Source organism: Lissotriton helveticus, chromosome 1_2, assembly GCF_964261635.1.
Source record: "Lissotriton helveticus chromosome 1_2, aLisHel1.1, whole genome shotgun sequence".
NCBI lineage: Eukaryota > Metazoa > Chordata > Amphibia > Caudata > Salamandridae > Lissotriton > Lissotriton helveticus.
In genome coordinates, this window is record NC_136058.1 from 131,673,820 (window position 1) to 131,698,143 (window position 24,324).

General features: G+C 46.9%; 1 protein-coding gene across 1 annotated transcript in view; it reads left to right on the forward strand.

Annotated features, from left to right (window-relative positions):
* The window catches only part of C8B (complement C8 beta chain), a 228,595-nt gene that overhangs the window by 128,857 nt on the left and 75,414 nt on the right, over positions 1 to 24,324 (forward strand). The window contains exon 7 of the mRNA XM_078670066.1: positions 13,992 to 14,232. Within this exon, the coding sequence (XP_078526192.1) occupies positions 13,992 to 14,232 (241 nt within the window). The remainder of the gene's footprint in view (positions 1 to 13,991; positions 14,233 to 24,324) is intronic.

Genomic DNA, 24,324 nt, shown 5'->3' on the forward strand with positions numbered 1-24,324 from the left:
CTCTCCTGCTCGGTTGATGTGCCTCTTCCCCTGTCCCTCACGCAGCATCTTACTTCCTTAGGTATTTACGCCCCTCATCCTGGCCGTACCGCTTCCCTGCAGTCTATTCCTTCCTTGCACTCCCAGGAATCCATGCCTTCCATTACTACTTCTTCTTCCTCTCATATTGCCTCTGCCTGCCTCCTCAACACTCGTTCGGCAGGCAAGCATCAATTGCAATTATTCAACCTTCTTACCTCAGATTCTCCTGACATTCTGTTTTTAACAGAAACCTGGTTCTCAGAGGCTTCACTTCCTGATATCCTGGCCATCCTCCCCGATTCCTATTACGCCCTCCGGGCTGATCGCCCTGACGGCAGGATCGGAGGGGGTGTAGCCATGGTTGTTCGGACCAGTCTTCAATTCCAGCATCTCTCCCAACCTTCTATAGCTGGCGTGGACTTTTTGGTTGCCCGTTCCACTAATCTTACCGTCCCTCTGACAGTCGTACTTGTGTACCGCCCCCCCCTGAGTATGCCCCTATTTGTGGCCTCCCTGCAGGAACTCCTTGCTACGCTTGTAGTTAATAACTCCTCGGTTCTCCTGCTGGGAGACTTCAACTACTGGCCTGGTGATCCCAGGGAGGACCTGGCGTCCAAGGACTTCACGGCCACTCTCTTGTGCCTTAATCTCCAGTCCCATGTTTCTGCTCCCACCCACAATCTTGGCCATATACTGGACCAAGTTTGGTCATCTCAGGACATAGTCTCTCCCCCTAGCATTTTTCCCTGCACATGGTCTGACCATTCTCTTATTTTTTTTACTATTAATCTTGGCTCCCCTCACAAAACCTTTCGCCCTAAGAATATCCTTGCCCGCAGCTGGAACCGCGCGGATCTGCATTCCCTTTCTCTTTCCCTTGCATCCTCTCCCCCTGACCTTAATGGCCTTCCTCTTGATATCCAGGCCGCTGCAGTCAGCAACTGGCTATCCTCTTCCTGCGACCAAGTTGCCCCTCTCAAGATAGTTAAGTTTGTTCGCCCACACGAGGCCCACAAATGGTTTAATTCTGAACTCAAGGTTCTTAAACTGGAACTCAGACGCTCTGAGCGTCTTTGGCGCCGCAATTACTGCCCCGACCTCAGGGCTAAATACAAACGCCTGTTGAATGACTATAAGAAAGCCATCCTTGCGTCCAAGACCAAGTATTTCTCTGAGCAGGTCGCCTTGTCCGCGAACAAATCTAAAGAGATTTTTTCTCTGGTCAACAACTTGGCCACCTCTGATCGTGTATGCCCTAAGCTCATTCCTTCCCAGGCCCTCTGCTCCTCCTTAAACGACTTCTTTATTGAGAAGATCGTTAAAATAAAATCTAACATTCCTACCACACCCTTCCCCTCCCATTATCCTGCTCCCCCTGTTCCCAATTCTTCCCTCGATTCCTTCCCGTTTATTTCCTTGGACTCTTTCCTTGCCTTGCTTATTAAAATCAAGTCCGGCTCTCCAGCCGATTGTGCTCCTGCTCGCGTGCTGAGAATTCTCTTTACCTCTTGCCCTACCACTCCTCTTTCTCTTCTTAACGCTTCTATTTCAACTGGCTTCGTCCCCTCCTCATTTAAATCTGTGAACGTCTTTCCTATTATCAAAAAACCTGGTCTGGATTCTTCTCTCCTCTCTAATTTCAGACCCATCTCTCTCTTACCCTATCTTTCCAAAATTCTTGAAAGTTATGTTACCTCTTGCCTTTCCTCTTACATTGAGCAGAACCATCTCCTCGCTTCCCATCAAGCGGGCTTCCGCTCGGGCCACTCTACGGAGTCAGTGGTGCTTGCGGTTCTTGATGAGCTGAAAGCCAAGGCCGATACCAACTCCCCCCAAGCTCTGGTTCTCCTCGACCTGTCCGCTGCGTTCGACACGGTTGATCATACCATCTTACTTGACCGTGTCGGCGCAGCGGGCATTCGGGGCTCTGCTCTCTCCTGGATCACGTCCTTTCTTACAGGTCGCTCACAAGCTGTTCACCTCTCTGGTTTTTCCGCTTCTCCCCTCCCGGTGTCTTGTGGGGTTCCTCAGGGTTCCTCCCTCTCTCCTCTTCTTTTTAACCTTTATATTCGTCCCCTCATTGTTTCTCTTCTTGATCTGGGGGTCTCTGTGTATAATTACGCAGATGACCTCCAGCTCGTCTTTGATCTTTCCTCTTCTTCTCACTCCTTATCATTTTTTCGCTCCACTCTGGTTTTTATTTCCGGATGGATGAGCGCCAATCATCTCAAGCTCAACCCAGACAAGACTGAGCTTGTCTTGACTGGTGGCTCATCCAGTCCTTGGTCCTCTGCCTTCTGGCCCCCCATCTTTGGTCCCCCTCCTACCCCGGTTTCCTCTGTTAAAACGCTGGGCATCAAGGTCAGCCAGGACCTGTCAATGCACGGCCAGGTCAGCTCTGTAGTGTCCTCTTGCTTTCTCTCCCTCCGTCTGATTCGAAAAATTTCCCGTTTTTTTCCCTGGATTCCCTTAAAATTATCATTTCGGCCCTTATCACCTCCCGCCTTGATTATGGAAACAGCTTGTTCGTGGGCATCCCCGCCTACGAAACTCGCCGTCTCCAAGCAATCCAAAATCAGGCTGCCCGTCTTATTTTTCATTTTCCCAAAACTCACCACATCACTCCTGTCCTTAAATCACTTCACTAGCTACCCGTTTTGCAGAGATCCTTATTTAAACAAGGGTGCCTAGTTTTCCGGGCTGTTGATCGCTCTGCTCCGGCGTTCATCAATACCCTGATCTCCACTCACACCCCTGCCCGTACCCTCCGTTCTTCTACTTCTGCCCTCCTCACTGTTCCCCGCTTCCGCAAATCCCGCACTGGTGGTACCAGATTCCCTGTTCTTGCCCCCCGGTTCTGGAACTCTCTCCCTCTATCTATGCGCTCAATTCCCATTTTCTCACACTTCCGTAAAGCGCTTAAGACCTTCTTGTTTGCCCAGGCATACTCCTGTTAACCTCCTCGGCCCTGTTCTGTTCTGTTCAGTAGAGCTCTCAGCGCCAGGAAGCCGCTTGGCCACCGTGCACTTAATAAATCAATCAATCAATCAATGACACTTGTAAAGCGCGCTACATACCCGTAGGGTCTCAAGGCGCTGGGGGGCGGGGGGCCGCTACTGCTCGAACAGCCAGGTCTTCAGCTTCTTCCTGAAGGAGAGGTGGTCTTGGGTCAGGCGCAGGTCGGTCGGCAGGGAGTTCCAGGTCTTGGCAGCCAGGTAGGAGAAGGACCTTCCTCCTGTAGTCGCTCTTCGGATGCGGGGGACGGCGGCGAGGGCGTGGTTGGCTGATCGGAGGTGGCGTTTGGGAGCGTAGAAGTTGACTCGGCTGTTGAGGTAGCTCGGGCCTTGGTCGTGTAGGGCTTTGTGTGCGTGGGTGAGGAGGCGGAAGGTGATTCTTTTGTTGACAGGGAGCCAGTGAAGGTCTCTCAGATGTCCGGAGATGTGATTGGTTCGTGGGATGTCGAGGATGAGTCTGGCTGAGGCGTTCTGGATCCGCTGGAGTCTCTTCTGGAGCTTGGCGGTGGTACCGGCGTAGAGGGCGTTGCCGTAGTCCAGTCGGCTGGTGACGAGGGCCTGGGTGACGATCTTCCTGGTCTCGGTGGGGATCCACCAGAAGATCTTCCGTAGCATGCGTAGGATGTTGAAGCACGCCGAGGAGACGTTGTTGACTTGCCTGGTCATGGAGAGGGAGGAGTCCAGGATGAAGCCCAGGTTGCGTGCATGGTCTGTCGGTTTGGGTGCGGTGCCCAGGGCGGGAGGCCACCAGGAGTCGTCCCAGGCGGAGGGTGAGGGGCCCAGGATGAGGACCTCCGTCTTGTCCGAGTTCAGTTTCAGGCGGCTGGTCGTCATCCACTCGGCTACCTCTTTCATCCCTTCGTGCAGGTTGGCTCTGGCGGCGGTGGGGTCGTTGGTCAGGAAGAGGATCAGCTGGGTGTCGTCGGCGTAGGAGATTATGCTGAGGTTGTGTTTGCGTACGATGGCCGCGAGGGGGCTCATGTAGACGTTGAAGAGGGTGGGGCTCAGAGATGATCCTTGAGGGACGCCACAGATGACTTCGGAGGCCTCTGACTTGTACGGTGGTAGGCGGACTCTCTGTGTTCTTCCGTCGAGGAAGGAGATGATCCATTCCAGCGCCTTGTCCTGGATTCCGATGTTGCTGAGGCGCCGTACTAGGGTGCGGTGGCAGACCGTGTCGAATGCCGCGGAGAGGTCTAAGAGGATGAGGGCCGCTGTTTCTCCATTGTCCATCAGGGCTCGGATGTCATCGGTGGCGGCGATGAGGGCGGTCTCGGTGCTGTGATTGGCTCGGAAGCCGGACTGTGAGGGGTCGAGGGATCCGTTCGTCTCGAGGAAGGCGGCCATCTGCTTGTTGACGGTCTTCTCGATGACTTTGGCTGGAAACGGGAGGAGTGAGATGGGGCGGTAGTTCTTGAGGTCGGTGGGGTCCGCTGTTGGTTTCTTGAGTAGAGCGCTGAGTTCGGCGTGTTTCCAGCTCTCAGGGAAGATGGTGGTGTCGAAGGATGTGTTGATGATGTCGAAGGATGGGTTGATGTGTTGATGATTCATTCATTCATTCACCTGTGGCACTGTTGCAGCAGTCTTTCTTTATTTTATGTGCCTAATAACAAACATAACACATGTCGTCTTTTTCGATTACTATATATGCATGAAGTACATTTCTCATCAGTTAGTGCACATTTTAGCCAAGGTGACAATATGTGGAAAGTTAACTAATTGTTTTGAAGGGGTTAATAATATACTGTTTTCTTCAGTGTATGAAGAGATTAGCAGCACTTTTTTTCTCTGTCCATGTCAAGGTACTAGTGGGTTTACACCCCCTGTTAACTATGTCGCAAGATGTCATCCCCCAGGAAAACATGATTGATTAACACTTTTAAAGTCAAGAAAAAAACACTACAACATTTTTAAATCAATAAACAAAATATTAAAAAATAATATTAAGGAAATGTATATATATAATAGTCAAAATAGGATGAATGGAACCTGATATATGCATTTTAAAGTGTTGTGGAAAAGATATATCAACAAAGCAGCAAATCTCTGGGCACTATTTAAAGCCAACTGGAAGATAGTGGGTCTCATGTAAGTTTTGAGGATTGCAATAGTCAAAATTATTATCTGGCAGTTTAATTTGTTTCTGCACACTCAAAGGTACCAGATTATGAGTAGGTCCTGTCAGATGCAATATTTATTGTATTCAATAAAAATCCAACACTTAGGTGTTAGGGGTTAATCAGATGCAATAATTGTCCCATATTTTGAGGTTTTAAGACATAACACGCATAACACAATGCTTACTGCACTAAAATCCACACGTTACAGTAAATATTGGCCTTTTCTAAATTTTCTCTCCTGGTTTGACAGCTGAATTTTTTTGAAGGTTACGTAAATGAGGGTCTGTAACTGGCAGAGTAATGTCCCTTTGTCCAAGGAGGCACCTTTGTACCTAGTCAGGGTAAGGGAGTTACACACTTTAGATAATCCCTTCTCACCCCCTTGGTAGCTTGGCAGGAGCAGACAGGCTTATCCCAAAGACAATGTGCAAAGTATTTGTACTCCAAACACACAGCAGCACAGTGAAAATACCACAAATGGACACCACACCAGTTTAGTCAAATAAAGTACCTTTATCTAAACCAAATTAGACCAAAACGACAAAAATCCAACATACATATACCAAGAAATCATTTTTAAAATGATAACTTCAAAAATAGAACTGTAGAAACAAAATAGCTCCACCTGAGCTTTTATGGCGTCGTGACGGATACAAATCCAAAGTACAGCACCGGCTGCGAGGTGCACGGGCCGAGCATGGAGTCACTCAGACCCCCAAACAACAGTACCTTGGAAAACGAAGTCAGCAGGCGATGAATGGCATCATGGAGGTGAGACGTAGGTGCCAAGGTGAAGCTGATTTCCTCTGCCACGGGAGAGGCGAGGCGTCAACTCCGTGAGAGGGCGAGACGTCGAGGCCAGGAAAGGGACGATGTCGGCTCCGGTGATTTCACAGATTTCGCGAAGTCACCCGAATTAGTTATCGGCTCTGCTGTAATGTGATGCTGGCACTAGTGGGGGCGGTGTTGGTGTGAGTGCCGATGCCGGGAAGGCCAATAACTCTAGCCGTCAGCCGCGGCCGGTAGTGGGAGTACCGGCCGGGCGGTGACGTGGCGAGGGGGAGGGGTAGGGTGTGGGGTAGTAATGTATGGATTATGGACAGGTAAGTAAACATATAAATAAATAAAACGAATGTCGTTGCGCGCACTGCATTGCATTTGGTGATGCAGTGCGTGCAACGAAATTCGTTTTATTCATTTATATGTTTACTTACCTGTTAAGGTCCGTAATCCATACATTACTACCACCCACCCTGCCCCTCTCCCTCCCCACGTCACCGCCCGGCCGGTACTCCCACTACCGGCCGCGGCTGCTAGCCGTCAAAGGGCATTGGAGCTGAGGTGCAGGCGGGGCGGTATGTCGTGCACTTCGTGAGTGGTGCCCACGGCTTCGGTGCAGGTCACAGCGTCATTGGTGGCATTGCTGATGGCATCAGAGTCTTTCTTCTTGCTTTGCATCACCAACCACACAATTCTCAGGGCCCAAGAACTGGACTTGGTACCTTTTTGAATACAGGAGTCCACAGAGGAGTCTAAGTGCTGTTCAATGGGTGCTTGTGAAGTCTTTGTGGTCCTGGGACTTCAGAACAGTAGGTAAGCATACACAAGTCCTTGGAGATTCTTCTTCAAGCAGGTTCAGAAGAAAAGTTTCAGTCTTTGTCCTCTCTTTGGCAGAAGCAGCAACTGCAGGCCAACCCATCAAAACAACACATCAAGGGGGCAGGACTCCTCCTTACAGCTCTCCAGCTCTTCTCCTTGGCAGAGGTTCCTTTTAAGTCCAGAAATGACCTAAATAACAGGGGTTTAAGATGAAATACTTAAACCCCATTTTCTCTTTGTTTTCTTTGATGCAAGGGTCTCTGAACCCAGTCTAAACCAGTTCTGTCCTCTCTGGCACAGCTTCCCTTCAGGAAGTGGAGAAAGCATTGTGCAATGGAGACAGCCTATTCCGGTGCTAGTGAAACTCCTCCAACTACTCTAAATGCAGCCCAGGTATAATCAGCCCAACTATGAGTCACCCAGGGAAGGCAGGTCACACCTCAACCCCTCAGGGGCATAACACAGGCCCCGCAGCCCAGGTGCCCCCTTAGCGTGGAGCCAGCAAGCACTAGTAGACATCTGTGAACTTCTGGGATTTTTTGATAGGTAATTAATTATTAGGTCGTAAGGTTACCTAATTTATATTACAGTATGCATAAACTGAGCTAGCTCTAGATTAAGAGTTCATAAATTAAATGGTTAATCATGGTAATGGGCTGGCCGCGCAGATGTATCCACGTCTGCGTGGTCTTACTCTACACCCTTAGGATGGGGCTAATGACCAATTGTCATGATCATCGCCGCTCACACAGCTAAAAGTGCGCGTGACTGCTGGAGAGGTGAGGAGGCATACCAGAAGCAACTGCGAGGCACCGTGCGGCCGCCGGCTGTAATTTAATTATTTCTAGCCTGCAGGTGAGTCTGAGACGCTGTCCGTCCAGTCGGGGTGGAATGGGATGCACCATGGGGCTGGGATTAAAAGCAGAAATTTGTAGTTTAGGCCGGGATCCTGGTTCTGCACAGCGGAGTGCGGAGACCGTGAAGATTGCTCCAGTTTTTGAGAGCGGAGCGAGGTGGCTGATGGTTGCGGCTTGAGCACCGTCGTGGGCCATAACCGTGGCTGGCTGCAAAATCCAAAATTTGAATCATGATGATTGTGACCGTGATAATCATCATGATTGAAATTTTGGATTTATTGCAGCCATGCGAAGGTGCACGCAGCTCAACTGCATCATGGAGCAGGAGGTATAAGTATAAGGTAATACAGGCCCTGGGCCCGGTTCTGCGCAGTGGAGTCGAGACCGTGATGATGATTTTCTCCAGTTTGTTAGAGCTAGGTGGGTGGTAGCGGCTTGCCACCGTCTCCTGGCATCAATAAATCAAAAATTTAATCATGACAGGTGATTGTCACCGTGACATCGTTGACAATAATCATAATGACATTTTTTGATTTATTGCAGGCACACGATGGTGCGCAGCAAGCCACAACCACCATCCTCACTCTCACAAACTGCACCCCCACCACGGCGAATTGCAGAGGGAGTGACCTATTGCTGCAGGCCAGCACTGGAATCGGCTGGCGGCCGGGCTTGGTCAGCCAGCCCCCTCGGCAGTTGACCCATTGCATTTGCCGCAGCTCGTGGCCTGGTAAGCTGAAGTAAGTGACAGAGTAATGGCTAAGGAACCCGAAATAGAGCGGGACAGAAATATGATGTCAGCGTGTAAGTGAGACCAAGCTAAAAACAAACACAGTGTCACCACTGAACAGATGATGAAAAGTGGAGCCATTACATCATCCCGGAGGGCAGCACTGCCAGCCCATCAGAACATATATATTGGAATATGAGTACCCTTCATAACAGCACCTTTTAAAGGAGCACTTCCTATAGGATATAGTTCCCACTCTACAATCACTGTCCTTGCATTTGTTCTGTAAATAGTAACACCCTCCTTACTCAAAGCAGAAAGTTCTTCTACAGGAATTTCAACTTTACAAACGGTTTTCTGCTACAGGAGTGCTAACCTTACAGTATCTCTGAGGGCAGTAGATTGTGTTGCTATCGAGCGTTAACTAACAGTAAGACCAAAAAAGAAACACTTTACTTAGGGTTGGTCAAAATTACGAAATAGGCATATTGTTTGCGAACATTAACTGGCAGATGCATCAAAGTAAATAACGGGAGCAAATGGGCAGATTCTCAGAATCTGCACTTTTGCTCCCGGTATTTTTGCATTTGGGATGCAGCATCCCAAATGCAAAAATCGCAATTTAAGGAATCTCTAAATTGAGATTTCTTAAATTGCGATTGCATTTAAGGAATCCCAAATTGAGATTCCTTAAATGCAATGCATGAAAGTAAAAAAAATAGCGAATTCGCTAAAAGGGGGAGCAAATTACCATGAAGTTGGACTTCATGGTAATTTGCTAAAACTTTGAAAAAAGCACTTTTTTGCATTTTTCAAAGCTTCATGTTGCACACATACATGCCCTTAGGGCATGTGTCTGTGCAACATATGTGCATAGATCAATTTCAGGGGTGCAACAGGGTGTCATTTTGACACCCTTGCACCCTTGAAATTGCATGAGCAATTTGCGAGTACCTACTGGTACTCGCTAATTGCTCATGCAATCTCCAATACATTCCAATGGGCCTGTAGGCTCATAGGAATGAATGGGACAGCATTCCTTAATTGCGACTAGCAATTTGCGAGTAGCAATTAAGGAATGGTAAGGAATCGCTATTTTAATAGCGATTCCTACATGCATAGGCTTTTGCTATTCCTAAATAGAGATTCCTTAAAAATCGCTGTTTAGGAATAGCAAAAGGCTACGTTGATGCATCTGCCAGTTTGTGCTTTGTGTGAAAGGCAGTTTTTTGGTCTCCTGTAACAACTGAAAGAGAGGTTACCTTTCCTACAAAACTTCAAGCAGGAAATGGATTGAGGAAGGTTTTTACATCAAGTACTCAGCTCCTATGAGGTATTTTCCACTTGAAACAGTCTTCCCACAGGATAAAATATAATGCAAAAAATCATAAACACTTAAAAGAAAAAAATAGTTTATGAATTACTCAGAAATTGTGTGAGATCACCCTTGTATAATAAAATTTTCCCCCAGGCCTACGTACAGTACTCTTTATAAAAGCACATTCCTTACAGGATATCTCTCTAAAGAAATGGTCTTGTCAGACAACAGCCAGTCCTGCAAACATCGTGTTAACAATTAATCTTTTCGTGTAAGCGGCGGTGCACGATCAGATGCCTGCTTACTGAGCCTGAAGTTCAGTCTCCCCTGGGCTGCTGGGCATGGCTGCAGGCTGGAGGGTGCAGGTGGGCTGCAACCAAATGTGTGCCCTGGGACCCCCTTCTACAGTGGCACCTTAAGCAATTGGCTACTTTTGCTATGCCTTAAAACTGCTCTGTAAAGGAATGAGTTATTTGGAGCTGGTGGACAAAGCCTGGGGACAATAGCGAATGCATGTTACACTCACTTATAATATTTTGTTGGTCAAAAAAATATCCAAATTCTTAGACAGCTGGCAGGAAGCCATACAAGCTAGAAGGAAGATCGAATAGCAGAAACAAATAAGGGATGTAGGTGAACAAGAGTAGCTCAATATGAATTATCATTGGCTTTTTACCTTCATTGCACAAGTTTACACTCAACCACTGAGACTGATCGGGGTTAATTCTGAGAGTTTGGATGTATCAGAGTCAATCCTTGTGGGTGTGTTATGACTGTTCAGGTATTTAATCCCTACCAATAACACACATGCTGCACATTCTCCACGGCTGAAGACCTTTGAAAGTTTTGCCCCAAATTCCAGTAAGCTTGACTTTTTCTAAGTGGGTTTGTGGTTCTCCTCTGGAGAATATGTTTTTAAAAGATGCGGTCCCATAGTACATTTTGCAGCAACATTTTCACAAATTCGCTCCAAAGCCATAAGCTCTCATAGAACATTTATTAAATATTTAATTAGTTCATGCTGTGCCAAACCAATGAAGCCTTATGCTGCTAAGGAGTAGAATATTTTTTTTCAAATATGCATTGAGTTCCACCTCCTTCCAGGTATATGTTATTAATTTGCTCCATTATTTCAGCCTCTTGCTTTTTCAATTCACCTGAAACTTGTCAATGGTGCAGTGAGTTCAGTGAAGCTCCTCACGGACGAGATGTGGAGAGGAGTTTTAATTTCCACTTGTTTTAGAAGGTGCCCTTCTTCTGGCGAACATATATTTCCAAATCTAGGTAAATCTAAACATAAACCAAACATTAAACTGTAATGTATTGTCCCTGAATGTGTGTCCGAAAATGTTTGTCTTCGCACCCAACCTAGTCCACATACCTTCCCTTTTTCGATTCCTGACCTATATATGTTTAATCAATCTCTTCAAGCACTTGGCAATGGCTGTATGACAATAGAATAACTATATATATATATATATATATATATATATATATATATATATATATATATATATATATATATATATATATATATATATATATGTATATCCACCCAAAGTCGGCGAAGAAGCAGAAATGGCCACTAGCAGCGGCGGGCCGGGACGGGTTTGCCACTCCCCCGTATTCACAGCAATCGTTCACACAGTCTCCAAAAGAACGACGTCCAGGCCAACAGCTCTGTTCAAACAGCTTGTGTTTATTCACTGCGCACTCGAGGCGTTTCGGGAACTGATTCCCTTGTTCACAAGTAATAGTGCTTGTTTACGGTACAGCTTAAAAGCATATCATGTGACTTTCATTTTAATTAACATAAAGAGCAGACTACCAGTATTATCAACGTCTCATCTGGAGCTGCGAGAACAGACTCACAATGTTAGATCAGCGAGCATGGGTGCAGCTTAAAGCATTTTCATCGGTTTATACATATTTAGAACAAATTATATTTCATTTGTTAGATGACTTTTGAAAGTAAATTTGAAACTGGTTTAAAATAAATAAATAACTAAATATCGAGTGAAAGCACCCTGGACATTCGAACTCGCGTCCTCAAAAGTGCAGGCATCGTTATACCATTAGCTTCGCACTCCGCCAGAGCATTTCTTTGTTTCCCAGCCCCAGTGGGCTGTAAGGCACTAAAGTCTGGATCCAACCAGATTACAAAGCACACAAGTTAAAAGTAGAATTTCAGTTACCGCCCCAGTGGGCTATTGTTAAATCAATCTGTGTTCCACAATCCTGCTGCGTTGCAGAGAGGTGTAAAAAGGGGCATGGCCTCATTACACCTCTCTGCAAGCAGCCCCCTGGTGCGTTTCTAGAGGGGGAACTAAATCCCCTTGAATACTGGGGGTCCGTGGGGCCAACTAGCCCACCAGGAACCTCCAGTATGCGCTAGGGGGCTGCGTTGCAGAGAGGTGTGAAAAGGGGCGTGGCCTCATGACACCTCTCTGCAACGCAGCCCCCTGGCGCGTTTCCAGAGTGGGAACTAAATCCCCCTGAATGCTGGGGGTCCCTGGGGGCCAAGTAGCCCACCAGGAACCTCCAGTATGCGCCAGGAGGCTGCGTTGCTGAGAGGTGTAATGAGGCCATGCCCCTTTTTACACCTCTCTGCAACGCAGTCCCCTGGCACATACTGGAGGTTCCTGGTGGGCTACTTGGCCCCCAGGGACCCCCAGTATTCAATTGGAATTACTTCCCCCTCTGCAAACGCGCCAGCGGGCGCGTTTGCAGAGTAGTGTTTTTTTTGGGATCGGCAGGGTTTGTGTACCCTACGCACATCCTGCAATGCCTGGAGGGCTAGTTGGCCCCCAGAGACCTCCAGAATTCAAGGGGATTTCATTCCCACTCTAGAAATGTGCCAGGGGCTGCGTTACAGAGAGGTGTAAAGAGGCCACGCCCCTTTTTACACCTCTCTGCAATGCAGCCCCCTGGAGGTTCCTGGTGGGCTAGTTGGCCCCCAGGGACCCCCAGTGTGCAAGGGGACTTAATCCCCCAACTTAGAATGCGCTACGTGGTGTGTTTGCTCAGTGGTGAAGGTAGGGGGTGGGGCTTGAGGTGATATGTGTGCAAACGTGCCCTGTGGCACGTTTTAAGTTGGGGAATTAATTCCTCTACAATCCAGAGGTCCCTTAGGGGCCAATTAGCCCAACAGGTACCTCAAGTAAACGCCACGGAGCTGCGTTGCAGAGTGTTGTAAAAAGGGGGCGTGTCCTCTGAACTCCTCTCTGCAACGCAGCTCCCTAGCGCATACTGGGGGCACTTGGTGGGATAGTTGGCCCACAGGGGACCTCAGGATTGAAGAGGAATTAATTCCCTAACTTAAAACGCGCCACAGGGCATGTTTTCACACATGCCACTTCAGGCAAATTAGTTCATAGCTATACTTAGCATTAGTTTCAGGCAACTTTACAGTGCAAATATAAAGTTGTACCCCAGAATAGGAATTTGTCAACACTTTGCACTGGTTTGCGTCACTTTTGGTGATTGCACAAGCAGAAAATGCAGATAAATCTAGCCTTTGAGGACCTCATTTATGAGTATTTCCCATAGGGCATCGCCGCAGGCCTTCATGCAGTGCTGCCCTATGGCAAAAGGAAATTGCAGGAATGCTCCAATTCTATGACATATGGCGCTTTCCTGTCCTTTTCCCCTATGCTGGTGCACAATGAGCTGCCTTGTGTCAACGCAGGCACATTTTTACTATTGTGCAAGGGTGCCTGAGTTGTGGGGCTGATTATTTTTGTGCAGGAAGGAACACCTTTCTGCACATAAACAAACACAAATGGAGTTTTCCACTTTCTATGCATGCAGCAGAATGCAGCACACATACAAAAAGGAACAACGAGAACTACAGATATTGCTCCTCCTTGTGCCTCCCTCCCTTTTTGGCACTGCCTCAGAGTTAAGAGTTATTGTAAATCTGGGGCAGTGTAAAAAATCCATGGATGTTGCAGGGAAAGCACCTAGCAACACCCATTGCACGACCCTTTAATGCAGAAAACTGTGTTAAAAGGAACAATATTTACAAGGCAGCATAAGCCAAAAAAATGGCTTAGTTGTACCAGGTAAAGACTTACAAAAAGTGATGCACCGGTGGCGCAAGGGGATCATAAATAAGCCTCTGAGTTTTTACTCATACTTTTTTTCTCTTTGTCCCCTCACTTTGTCTGATGTTGAAAGAGTTATAATATTTGTGCAATGCAAGAAGTAACAAATGCAGGCTTTTCAATTTAAAACCATGCATTAATGAAAAATGTACTCGCTTGTATGGTTATGTCTATAAAATAGGTGTTTGAAGAATTCTCATAGATATTTAATTGTGTTTTATAATAGGCAAGCACATTTATCCGTGCTAAATCGTCCCTGGAAATCGCCCGCTATAAATTGAAATCTAGGGACCTGATGCTTCATTATGAGTTTCTCCAAAGAATAAAAAGCCTGCCTTTGGACTACAGCTACGGCGAGTACCGAGAGCTGTTTCGAGATTACGGAACTCACTACATCACTGAAGCAACCCTGGGCGGTATTTATGAATACACACTGATTCTGAACACCAAAGAGGTCGATAACGCAAGTATGTAGATTTGCTATTACCAACGGAGCAGTTGTAAGAGTTTCTAATGCAATATGTTTTTAACTTAAATAAAATGCACCAATTCATGTACGTATCCTCTTAGGCTGGCGATAGGTTGTGTTATGTTTTGTGTTTGTGTGATGCAGTTGTTCACTTTAATATTAATGAATTTCACATGCCTTTGATTTGAAGAAAAACCAAGGGGCATATTATCAAGAAATGCAATAAAATTATCGCCGCTTTAGCGGCAGGAAATTGCCGCTAAAACGGCAATAATGGGCTTGATAATGTGCCCTTGTGAATTCCCATAGCAGCCCAGGTTAACACCAGAACCTGGGCTGCTATGGGAATTCACAAGGACATGTTATCAAGCCCATAATCGTCGTTTTAGTGGTAGTTTCCTGCCGCTAAAAGGCAATAATTTTATCGCCGTTCTTGATAATATGCCCCCAAATTATGTGGCAGATCTTGGGAGCAAATGGCATCTTCAAGCCATCAAGCTCCATCTCTTTCTAGCATGTGTACCAATTTTCTTCATTTTACACGTATTCATCGAGTATCCCTGTCATATAGTTTGGTCCTCAGTACCACGGTGATGATTCCCCATGCACTGTGATGCACACATACCCACTGGGGAGGAAAAGTTACATACTGAGTTAAAAAAAAATGCCATTATACAATTTTTTATTTTTATTTTTGTGGTAGAAATGATCTGTGATAAGTTTTCCTCATATTAGGAAACCTGTCAACTTCGAACAAAATCTCCCCATGTGAGGAGATGGCACAAGGAGGGAGTGGAGCCAGGGGAGTGGGCTGAAGCCTGAACTTATTGCTCCACTACAATGAAAGTGCTTGGGGGGGCATTGCCAGAGAGAAGGGGGCGGTCTTTGTGCAGGTCACTGTCCGTGACCCATTGTAAAGAAAGAAAAAACACAATGGTGGCTTCAAGGGTTGCCGCTGACGTCCCAGGGAGGTTTGAAGATCACACATTTCTCTACTGAGATGATTGGGTAATTTGTCCCTCATCTGTGTTAACGGGATAAGAATAAAAGCTGTGCACTTCTGCTTTCTGCTGATTTGGGAGAAATCACATCTATCTGGATCCTTCTCAAGATCAGAAGTTCATAGGAGTACATATCAGAAGCAATTTGGGGTGTGTCAGTGACGACCAGCATGGCTCGTGGGTGGCGGGGCAGGTGCAGGGGCGGGCATGGGGCTGCGGAACAGGGCTATTGGTCGCAAAGTAAAAACATTTAATATGCACTTACCTTGCCGCCGGGTCCTGCGTCCCCGCTCCTGCTCTCCTGCATCCGACTCCAGGAACAGGAAGCACAGGCCAGGCTTCCCTGACCAATCACAACACTGCAATGCAGCGTTGTGATTGCTCCTTGCGATTGCTCTGAGACAGGAGCTGGAGGGGTGGGAATTTTCTTCACAAAAGCTGTAATGCAGCCTGCAAGAGGAAACAGGGAACGTGAACATGACTGTTTTGGATGGCCGACCTAACAGTCATTGCGCACTTAGGAGTGGGCAAACCACTCATCTCCTGCTCTGCAGCGCTGCCACTCATGCAAAGCTGCAGCAGCAGGAGGACAAAATCAAATGAAAACGTTATACTTTTTTTCCTTTCTTTTACTGCTGCAGAGCAGTTGGGCAATGCTCCTGGTATGTGTTCCTTTTAAAGACTGCACCTTAGCTCTTTAATATCATCTTCCTTCCTACAAACAGATTGTGTGATGACAGAGTCATTCCTGAAAGTTTAAGTCTATGTGAATGTGTGATATCTTGCAATTATAAAACAGCTTCTACAGCAGCAAGTACCTAAGACTCTCGGTGGTAATGATTGTTTCCTAGAGCAAAGGCATTTCTGCAGTATAGGATGGATGGCAATATACAAATCTGCATCGGTGGATCCAATATTCTCCAATACCTAGATGTTATTAAGGGAAAGATTATCTGTAAGGATATGTTGGAAATGGCCCTTTTTGCAGGGTTATCCCCAAACTGTTTGCTTCTTTCTCCCTTGGTTTTCCTGACCTGTGGTTGTTGGCAATAGGCATCTTAGCACTTCATCACTGCTAATCAGTGCTAAAGTGCATATGCTCTCCCTGTAAATTGTTATTGTGATTGGTTATCCATGATTGGCATATTTGTTTTACCTGTCAAGTCCCTAGTAGAGTGCACTGAGTGTGCCAGGGCTGGTAATTCAAATGCTACTAGTGGGCCTACAGCACTGATTGTGCCACCCACAAGAGTAGCCCTAAAATGGTATCTCAGGCCTGCCACCGCAGTGCCTTTGCGCAGTCTGTGAACTGCTATGTTGTCCAGGTAAGTGCCCACACTTGCCAGGCCCTACCCTACCCTTTCTGTGCACATAGGACACCCCTATAGTAGACCCAACGTACCCCCCTGGGCAGGGTGCAGTGTATGTGAAAGGTAGGGAATGTACTGATGTGTGTACCATGTTCTAATAGTGAAATACAGCCAATTTCGTTTTTCACTATTGAAAGGCCATCTTGCCCATAGGACAGAATGTGGAAGGCTGTGTACCATTATACCAGCCTATCTTTCCATAGGAACGAGATGGAGACATGGAGTCTGGTACCCTTGAATTCAGAATTTAATAACACATCTTTAAGTGAAGATGGTTTTTAAATCCTGCATTTAGAAATGGCACTTTTAGAAAGTTGCTATTTTTTCTATTTAAAACTTCCTGTGTGCCTCTGCCTGGTTGTGGATTGACTGTCTGGCTTTGGGGAGTGACAGGGGCAGGTGAAGTATCTTAGCTCCAGGAGTCTGGGTGTGTCAGCCCTAGGCTAAATAGGCCCATCTGCATTTAGAGAGCTGGGTGGGGTGATCCCTGTAGCTGAGTAGGGCTGTGCCTGCCTCCACAAAGGACTGGCTCCATCTCCTGCTGGGTGGCTGAGGACCCTGGCCCCCTTTCTCAAAGGAAGAAGTTGTGCACTGGCAGAGTGCCCCCAGGACTGGTTTGAACTGTGTCCAGAACCCCCAACACATGCAGAACAAAGACTTTAGGGGTATAAAAGTAGGACAGAGACCCCTCGAAAATCAGACTTCTACAATCAAGAGGAACCTCTACCGGAAGAAGAACAGCTGGATAAACTAAGGAAGATTGCCTTTCCTGTGTGCTCTGGGACTGAACTGTTGTTTTGCTGATTCCACTAAAGGAGAGAAGAAGGAGACTTTGCTGTCTGCTGTGATTCCCCCCTACCTGTTTGAAACCAAGACTTTGCTGTGTACTGTGTCTACTTAAAGTCTCCAAGGGCCTGAGAAGAGCTGGCCTCCTGTTTTTGGAACCCAGGTTTACAAAAGTTCCCAAGAAGAACCAAGACGCTGTGAGCATGTCTTTATTCGCAGTCAGTGCTTCACTAACAAATGCCCGCCGTGTGGGAGGATCGGTGTGCTCATCAGCACACAACTGACGCCAACCGTAGGTCTATGTGGTCTCCCACGTTAGTAATCCCCCGAGTGTGCTGGTAACATCGTGGGCGGCTTGCCTACAACCTGCGCCCTGTGGGGGGAACTGCTGCGCCCCGAATCGGCAGGTTTACAAATCACTGCCGCTGCCCGGGACAAAGAACAGCCGGAGAAACCCACTGCCATCGGCCCCGGACCCGCTGCGTCACCGGGGAGGCCACTCTGTGATTGGCCCATCACAGGAGGCTCGACTGAGGAGCCGCGCTACGATTGTGCCCGGTCGGGAAGGAGAGCAGTGTCACGTGGTTGGGGGCTCGCCTGCAGCGCCGCGCTGGGATTGGCCCAGTGCTTGTGAAGGACACCACTGTTTGCAACCCTCGAGGGAGCTGCGTTCGCTGGAATAAAGAAATCAGCACCGGAGACGCCAGGGAAACTGTGCAGCCTGAAGCTCCCATGAAGTGGCGGCCTCCTTCTTCCCTGCACGCCTAAGGTAAATTGCCTGCAGCTTAGATCATAAAGTTACCGCAGGGAGAGGGAGCCGCGAGCGATGCCGGTGAGCAAGTTTCACCTACTTGGGGTGGGGAGTCCCTGAGAGGAGATAACGGTAGCATGCTGGGCCTGTTCCCTTTGCGCAAATAAGAGGCTGCGGTGGCTTGAGTTAGCGGGGAGTCCCGTTTTCCACCACAAGCAGCATTACCAGATCCTCGCTGCAGTACTGGGACACAGAGACTGCCTGGACTATTTTTAATTGAGGCCCCCTTGCTGGGATTGTGCTTTGGATAATACTTGTACTATAAGTTAAGAGGACATTACAAGAGAACCGTTTTTCTTTTACTTGCAACAGAAGTTTATTATATATGTTGGCCTTGCTTTTTGATATTTGGTCTTGCCTAAATTTGATATAAATAATCTATTTTTTTTATAATTACCTGTGTGGTGTCCCTCTGTGGTGTTTCACAATATTATTGTGGGTGCAACTACTTTACACATTGCCTTGGGGATAAGCCTGTCTGCTCGAGCCAAGCTACCAAAGGGGTGAGCAGGGGTTATCAACAGTGTTTACCCCTTTAACCTGACTAGAAGTAAGGGTCCCTATTTGGTTAAAGGTACCCACCTCTGCCAACTAGAGCCCCCTAATTCGAACAGGATGTCATTGTAACAGTTGTGAGCGTTAAATAATAGTTTACCCCATTTAATTCCAAAATTGGTCTGAGGTTCCCCTGAAGGCTAGTTCCTTGGAACGAGTAGCAAATACATGCCTGTACGTTTACATAGAACAATCATAGCCTCTTTCTCATCTGAATGAGGTACACTCACTCAGGAACCTCCCATCCCCTCATTTACTTTTGCCGGCATTCTCCTATATCGTCCCCCAGGAGCTCCGGGCCAATTCTGTAGCTCGCTAGTGGAAAATGCCAGTGTCTCGCCCAATTTTAACATTTTTGGAGCATTTAATCTACACTTCGATGCCCTTTTAGATAAAGTGGTTGAAGACTTAGCACATGATCTCCCAGCCTACCAGCTGCACCTAAAGATTCTTTAAGCCACACACATGAAAGGTCATCTCCTTGACCTGATTTTTTCTAATATAACTGAATGAAAAGGGAAGGAGCCTGTCCCCCTTCCCTTGTCAGACCACTTCTTAATTCCTTTTCTGTGGCACCCAATCACCACGGTCTCCCAAATGTTAGCATCACGCATCCAAGCCTGCCTTTGGCCCATACTGATTGTAGAGGACTGGACTTGTGCACTGGAATCAGCCATCCCGACCTATGACCCTGACCCCTCAGCGGCCTACAGAAAATTCTCCTCATGGATAGAATACACGCTGGACGTAGTACTACCCAGGAAAACCATACAAATAAAAGCGTCCCTAATAAATCCCCCTGGTTTAATCGGGAACTTTGTAAAGTAAAACAACAATGTAAAAAATTAGAAAGAGCGTGGAGGAAAGATTTTGAAAAAAAAATTAGAATATAGATCCTCTATTGCCGCCTACAAAACGGCACTAAAAGCAGCCCAGGCTGCTTATTACGACAAAAAAATCCTATCTTCCTCTAACTCCTCCAGATAAATATTCCAGATCATAAAAAACTCATGAAAGTCCCTGAGCCACCCACAGCCCCTGACCCGTCTGGCCATCGATGTGAAGAATTAGCCATCTTTTTTTCCGCCAATATTTTAAATATCATCAACCAGCTCCCATTCAATAACAATAAACCAATCCAGAATACCATAAAATAGAACCTCAGAATATCAGCCATCGCCTAGAATTATATGATTCACTCACGGACGAATTACTTCCTCCCATCCTAGACTCGATCAAGAGCGGTTCTCCACTGGACCCCGCCCCGTTTAACATCCTGAAGGCAGCGACACCCACCATCATCTCCCCCATCACCAAAGGAATCAATGCCTCTTTAACATCGGGTATAGTACCCCAAGACTGGAAAAAAGCCATGGTAAGGGCGCTACTAAAAAAAAACACACCTAGACCCCATGGAGATGGGCCCCATCTCCTTACTTCCTGGAATTAGCAAAATCGCAGAAAAATATGTAAACCGCCAACTCTCCACGTACCTTGAAACCTCTGAACTGTTCCTCTCGTCTCAGACTGGCTTCCCTCCTGGCCAGGGCACAGAGGCTGCACTGATAGCAGCGGTAGACGAGGCTACAAAGATTCTTGACTCTGGAGGCTCCTCAGCCATCATTCTCATGGATCTAAGTGCAGCATTTGACACGGTGAACCAAGGCACTTTGGTACACCGTCTCAAAAAAATGGGAGTGACAGGCACAGCCTTAGCCTGGTTGAAATCATTCCTGGAAGGTAAATTGTTCCAGGTATTTGAAGGTACTACCCGGTCCCAACCAGTGCCGTCGCAATGTCGGGTTCCCCAGGGCTCGTCACTGAGCCCCACACTCTTTAACGTGTACATGTCCCTACTGGCAGAAATATTAGCCCCTTTCGGAATTAAATTAGTTACCTATGCAGATGACACCCAGCTAATCGTGTCACTGAACCAGGCAGAACAGTCCCCTACGGACCTGGGCTCCTGTCTCAAAGAAGTCGCTGACTGGATGAGCGCATCTCACCTCCAACTCAACGGCGACAAAACAGAGCTCATTCTGCTGGGCAATCATGCAATCTGCAACCCTAACATTTTGTGGCCGACTTGCATGGGGCCCGCACCAACGCCCAAAAAAGAGATAAAAATCCTGGGCATCTGGCTTGACCACAACCTCACTTTTAGAACGCAAGCCAGGAAAACCGGCGCCACCTGCTATGGCCTGCTCCGAACTGCACGAAAAATACTTCCTCTCTTACCCTGCCACTCGAAAAAAGTCCTGATTCGGGCACTTATCCTCTCCAGACTAGACTATGGAAATGCCCTTCATGTGGCCGCTCCCAAGTCAGTCATTTCCAAATTGCAAGTGGTTCAAACTTCAGCATCAAGGCTCCTCAAGGGCACAAAAAAACAATGCTCAGCCAGGCCTGCCCTAAGATCGCTTCACTGGCTCCCGATACAAGAGAGAATATATTTTAAAGCACCCTGCATCACACATAAATACCTTCAGGACAAAGGTCCTTCCATCTTGAAAACTCTGATCAATCCTTATAAAGCCACCAGAAGTCTTTGCTCAGATGAGCTACACCTGACTGAAACCCCCAGAATCAAGAGGTCCCAGACAGGGACCTCTTCTCTTACAACACCGTCAGGCTCTGGAACTCTCTTCCACTCTCCATCCGCCAGGAAGCCAATCACCTGACGTTCCACAAACTTCTGAAGACATGGCTATTTCCGTAACACCATACGCTTCTCTAGCTACCTCCGCAGCTCTGGGATGCCTCCGGGTAGCCATGTGCTATACAAAAACATCTTTCATCTCATTTGCAATACCATCACGTGATGGGGACAAGAAGACACCTCACACACTGGTTCGTATCTTCCATCCAGCAACACACGGAGGTGGACCTCACTCAGCTTCGACATCATTGGGAGGGTGGCTCTGGGGAGGGCATTTACAGATGGAGAGTGGGCTATCGTCAGGGGCAGCCCGACCTACGTTCCCCGTAATCAACGGTTCCAACAAATTCAATTCTTTGTACTACATTGGACTAACCTTACTCCAGCTCAAATCAACAGGTACTTCCTCCGCACAGATGCGGCTTCTCCCCGCTGCCGGCAGTTAGATGCCCACATTCTCCATATGCTCTGGTGTTGTCCTGTCTTGATTGCCCACTGGAACAATGTGACAATCACCCTAGCAAGTTGCACCTCCCGAGCCATTCCCCCTAATTGGGAAGCCAATGTATTGCATCTCTTTAGCAGAAATAAAAACTATAAAGCTGCCATACAATTTCTAGATCTGGGTCTAATAATAACGGCAATATGATTGATCACCAAGCGATGGAAATCCCCTCTGTCGCCTCACCCGCTTGCCTGGCGCAGATCCCTGCTTATCTGGGCTAAGGCGGAGGGTGTGGTGCTATGTAGAGAGGACCTACTTGTCATTCGTAAATTCCCCCTTGCACCTCAGTGGGACACAATGGTTTCCAAGCTCCAAGAAATGGTCACTAAGACATGGGACCCGAAAACGTTACCTAGGGCCGGGGGGAGTGTTGAGTAGCACTGACACCCAAGCTGACTTAGCCCTTCTGTTCCAGAACTTCCTTGCCACTAGACCCTGGCAGCTTTGCCCCCCCCGGCTGCACTAGATGTGGCAGCAGGTCTCAAGCGACTCCCCTATCCCTTCCTTGTCTAATGTTGTCTTCATTATCTGGTACCCTATGTCCCCAGGTGGGTTCGAATTGCACTATACCTGAATAGTTTACATGCCACCCGGTGGTGTGACTCACCAGCACTGCTCCGCCCTGTCTAGGGATATTGACTCATGATTTGATGTGCTCGCCATAATTTACACATCTGTTTTTCCTGTTACTATTGGGCAATGTGCATCGTGCTGCTGGCAATCACTTTTCTTTTTTTCAACCTGATGCATGAGTGCTGGTCTGACTGTATGTTTTCTTAAAAATTTGCAAAAATCTTAATAAAAAGATTTAAACAAAAAAAAACATGCCCGTACCTCTTTTACTTTGTGGAACTTGAATTATGTGTTTTTTCCTGCAGTAGTATCTATCTGGCACATGCATCATTGTAGGCTTTTGCGATTTCTTAATTGTGATTATTAAGGAATCACAATTAAGGAATCGCAAAAGCCTATGCATGTAGGAATCGCTATAAAAATAGCGATTCCTACACATCCCTTAATTGTGACTCGCAAAGTGCTAGTTGCAATTAATGAATGCTGTCCCATTCATTCCTATGGGCTCTTGTATATTTTTTCCTCGCATGTTTCCCACCCAGTAAAATTCATCCTTATGTGCCCAATTCAAACCACCCCTTCCCTGGGAAACCCTCTCTGAAACTAATTCAGGTATATTGAACTTCTATACCCATTGGAGCTCTGTGCTTCACCAGGCCTTTACTATTTGCATTTTCTGCAGCGTCTATATCTGCTCTACCAGGATTCCTATCTCCCTTATGTTGTTCATCCATTTGTTCCACATGATTCTCAGTGGAGCTAGAATTCTTATTTGGGCTGAGGCACCTAATGTTCTTATTTCTGTAATGTATTTACCCAGCTCCCACTGCCTATCTTGTGTGATACTAGAGATGTCTGACCTAACACTAAACGTATAGTCCCCTTTGGTAAAACTTCCTGCTTTTAGGGCCTCAGATAAAACCCACTCTTTCAAATAGTGAGTTTTAAAGCTAATCAGAATTTTCCGGGATTTTTCTCTTTTTAAATTCTTTAAAAAGGGGTCTCGGTGGATCCCCTGTACATCTACCTTGAACTCTGTAATATCATTCGAGAGAATACATTCCTTAAATAAGCCTATGACAAAGCCCTTGATGTTCTCTGCTTCTAAACCCTCTGGAATACTTAGGACCCTGATGTTATTGCGCCTCACATTATTCTCCAGAGACTCTATTTTATCAGGGAGGCCCTTGTCCCCTTTTTTTAGATCTTGGATTAATTCGCAACTCACTTAAACCTCCCTCGTAAGTGCTTCCATCGTGCAAATTCCATCCGTTATGGAGGTCATTTTAGCTTTTAAAGTTTTGCAGGCCTCTTGAATTTTCCCCTGATTTCTTTCTGATATTGCAAACTTGACCCTGAATTCTGCTGTTAGAGCAGCTAGTAACTTTTCAGCACCCTGCTGATTATCACAGTCCTTATTTATCCAGAGCTCTGCAGTTGAGACTGCGGATTGATCATCTCTTCTGCATTTGTTAGGTATTTTCAGGCCCATCCCCAAGCACCTGAAATCTGTTAATGACTTAAAGTTCTGTTAGGAGGCTACCTCGCTCCATGTTCATCTGTGTTCATTAGGAGGGTGTTTCCCTTTATTTGCGTGAGCCTGCTTGAGTCCCTAAGTACGGGTGAAGGAGCTGTATTACTGTCAGCCCCTTTAGCCTAAACTTTAAAAAAGGTTCTTAGTGAAGGAGTAATTATGAAATTACTCCTTCACTAAGAACCTTTTTAAAGTTCTGTCTTTTTATTTTCTGTGCCTAAAGAGTCCTTCACAATAAGAGAACTCGGGCCGAGTCAGTGTTTTTATCCAGTGTGGTCAAATTGACTACTTTTTTG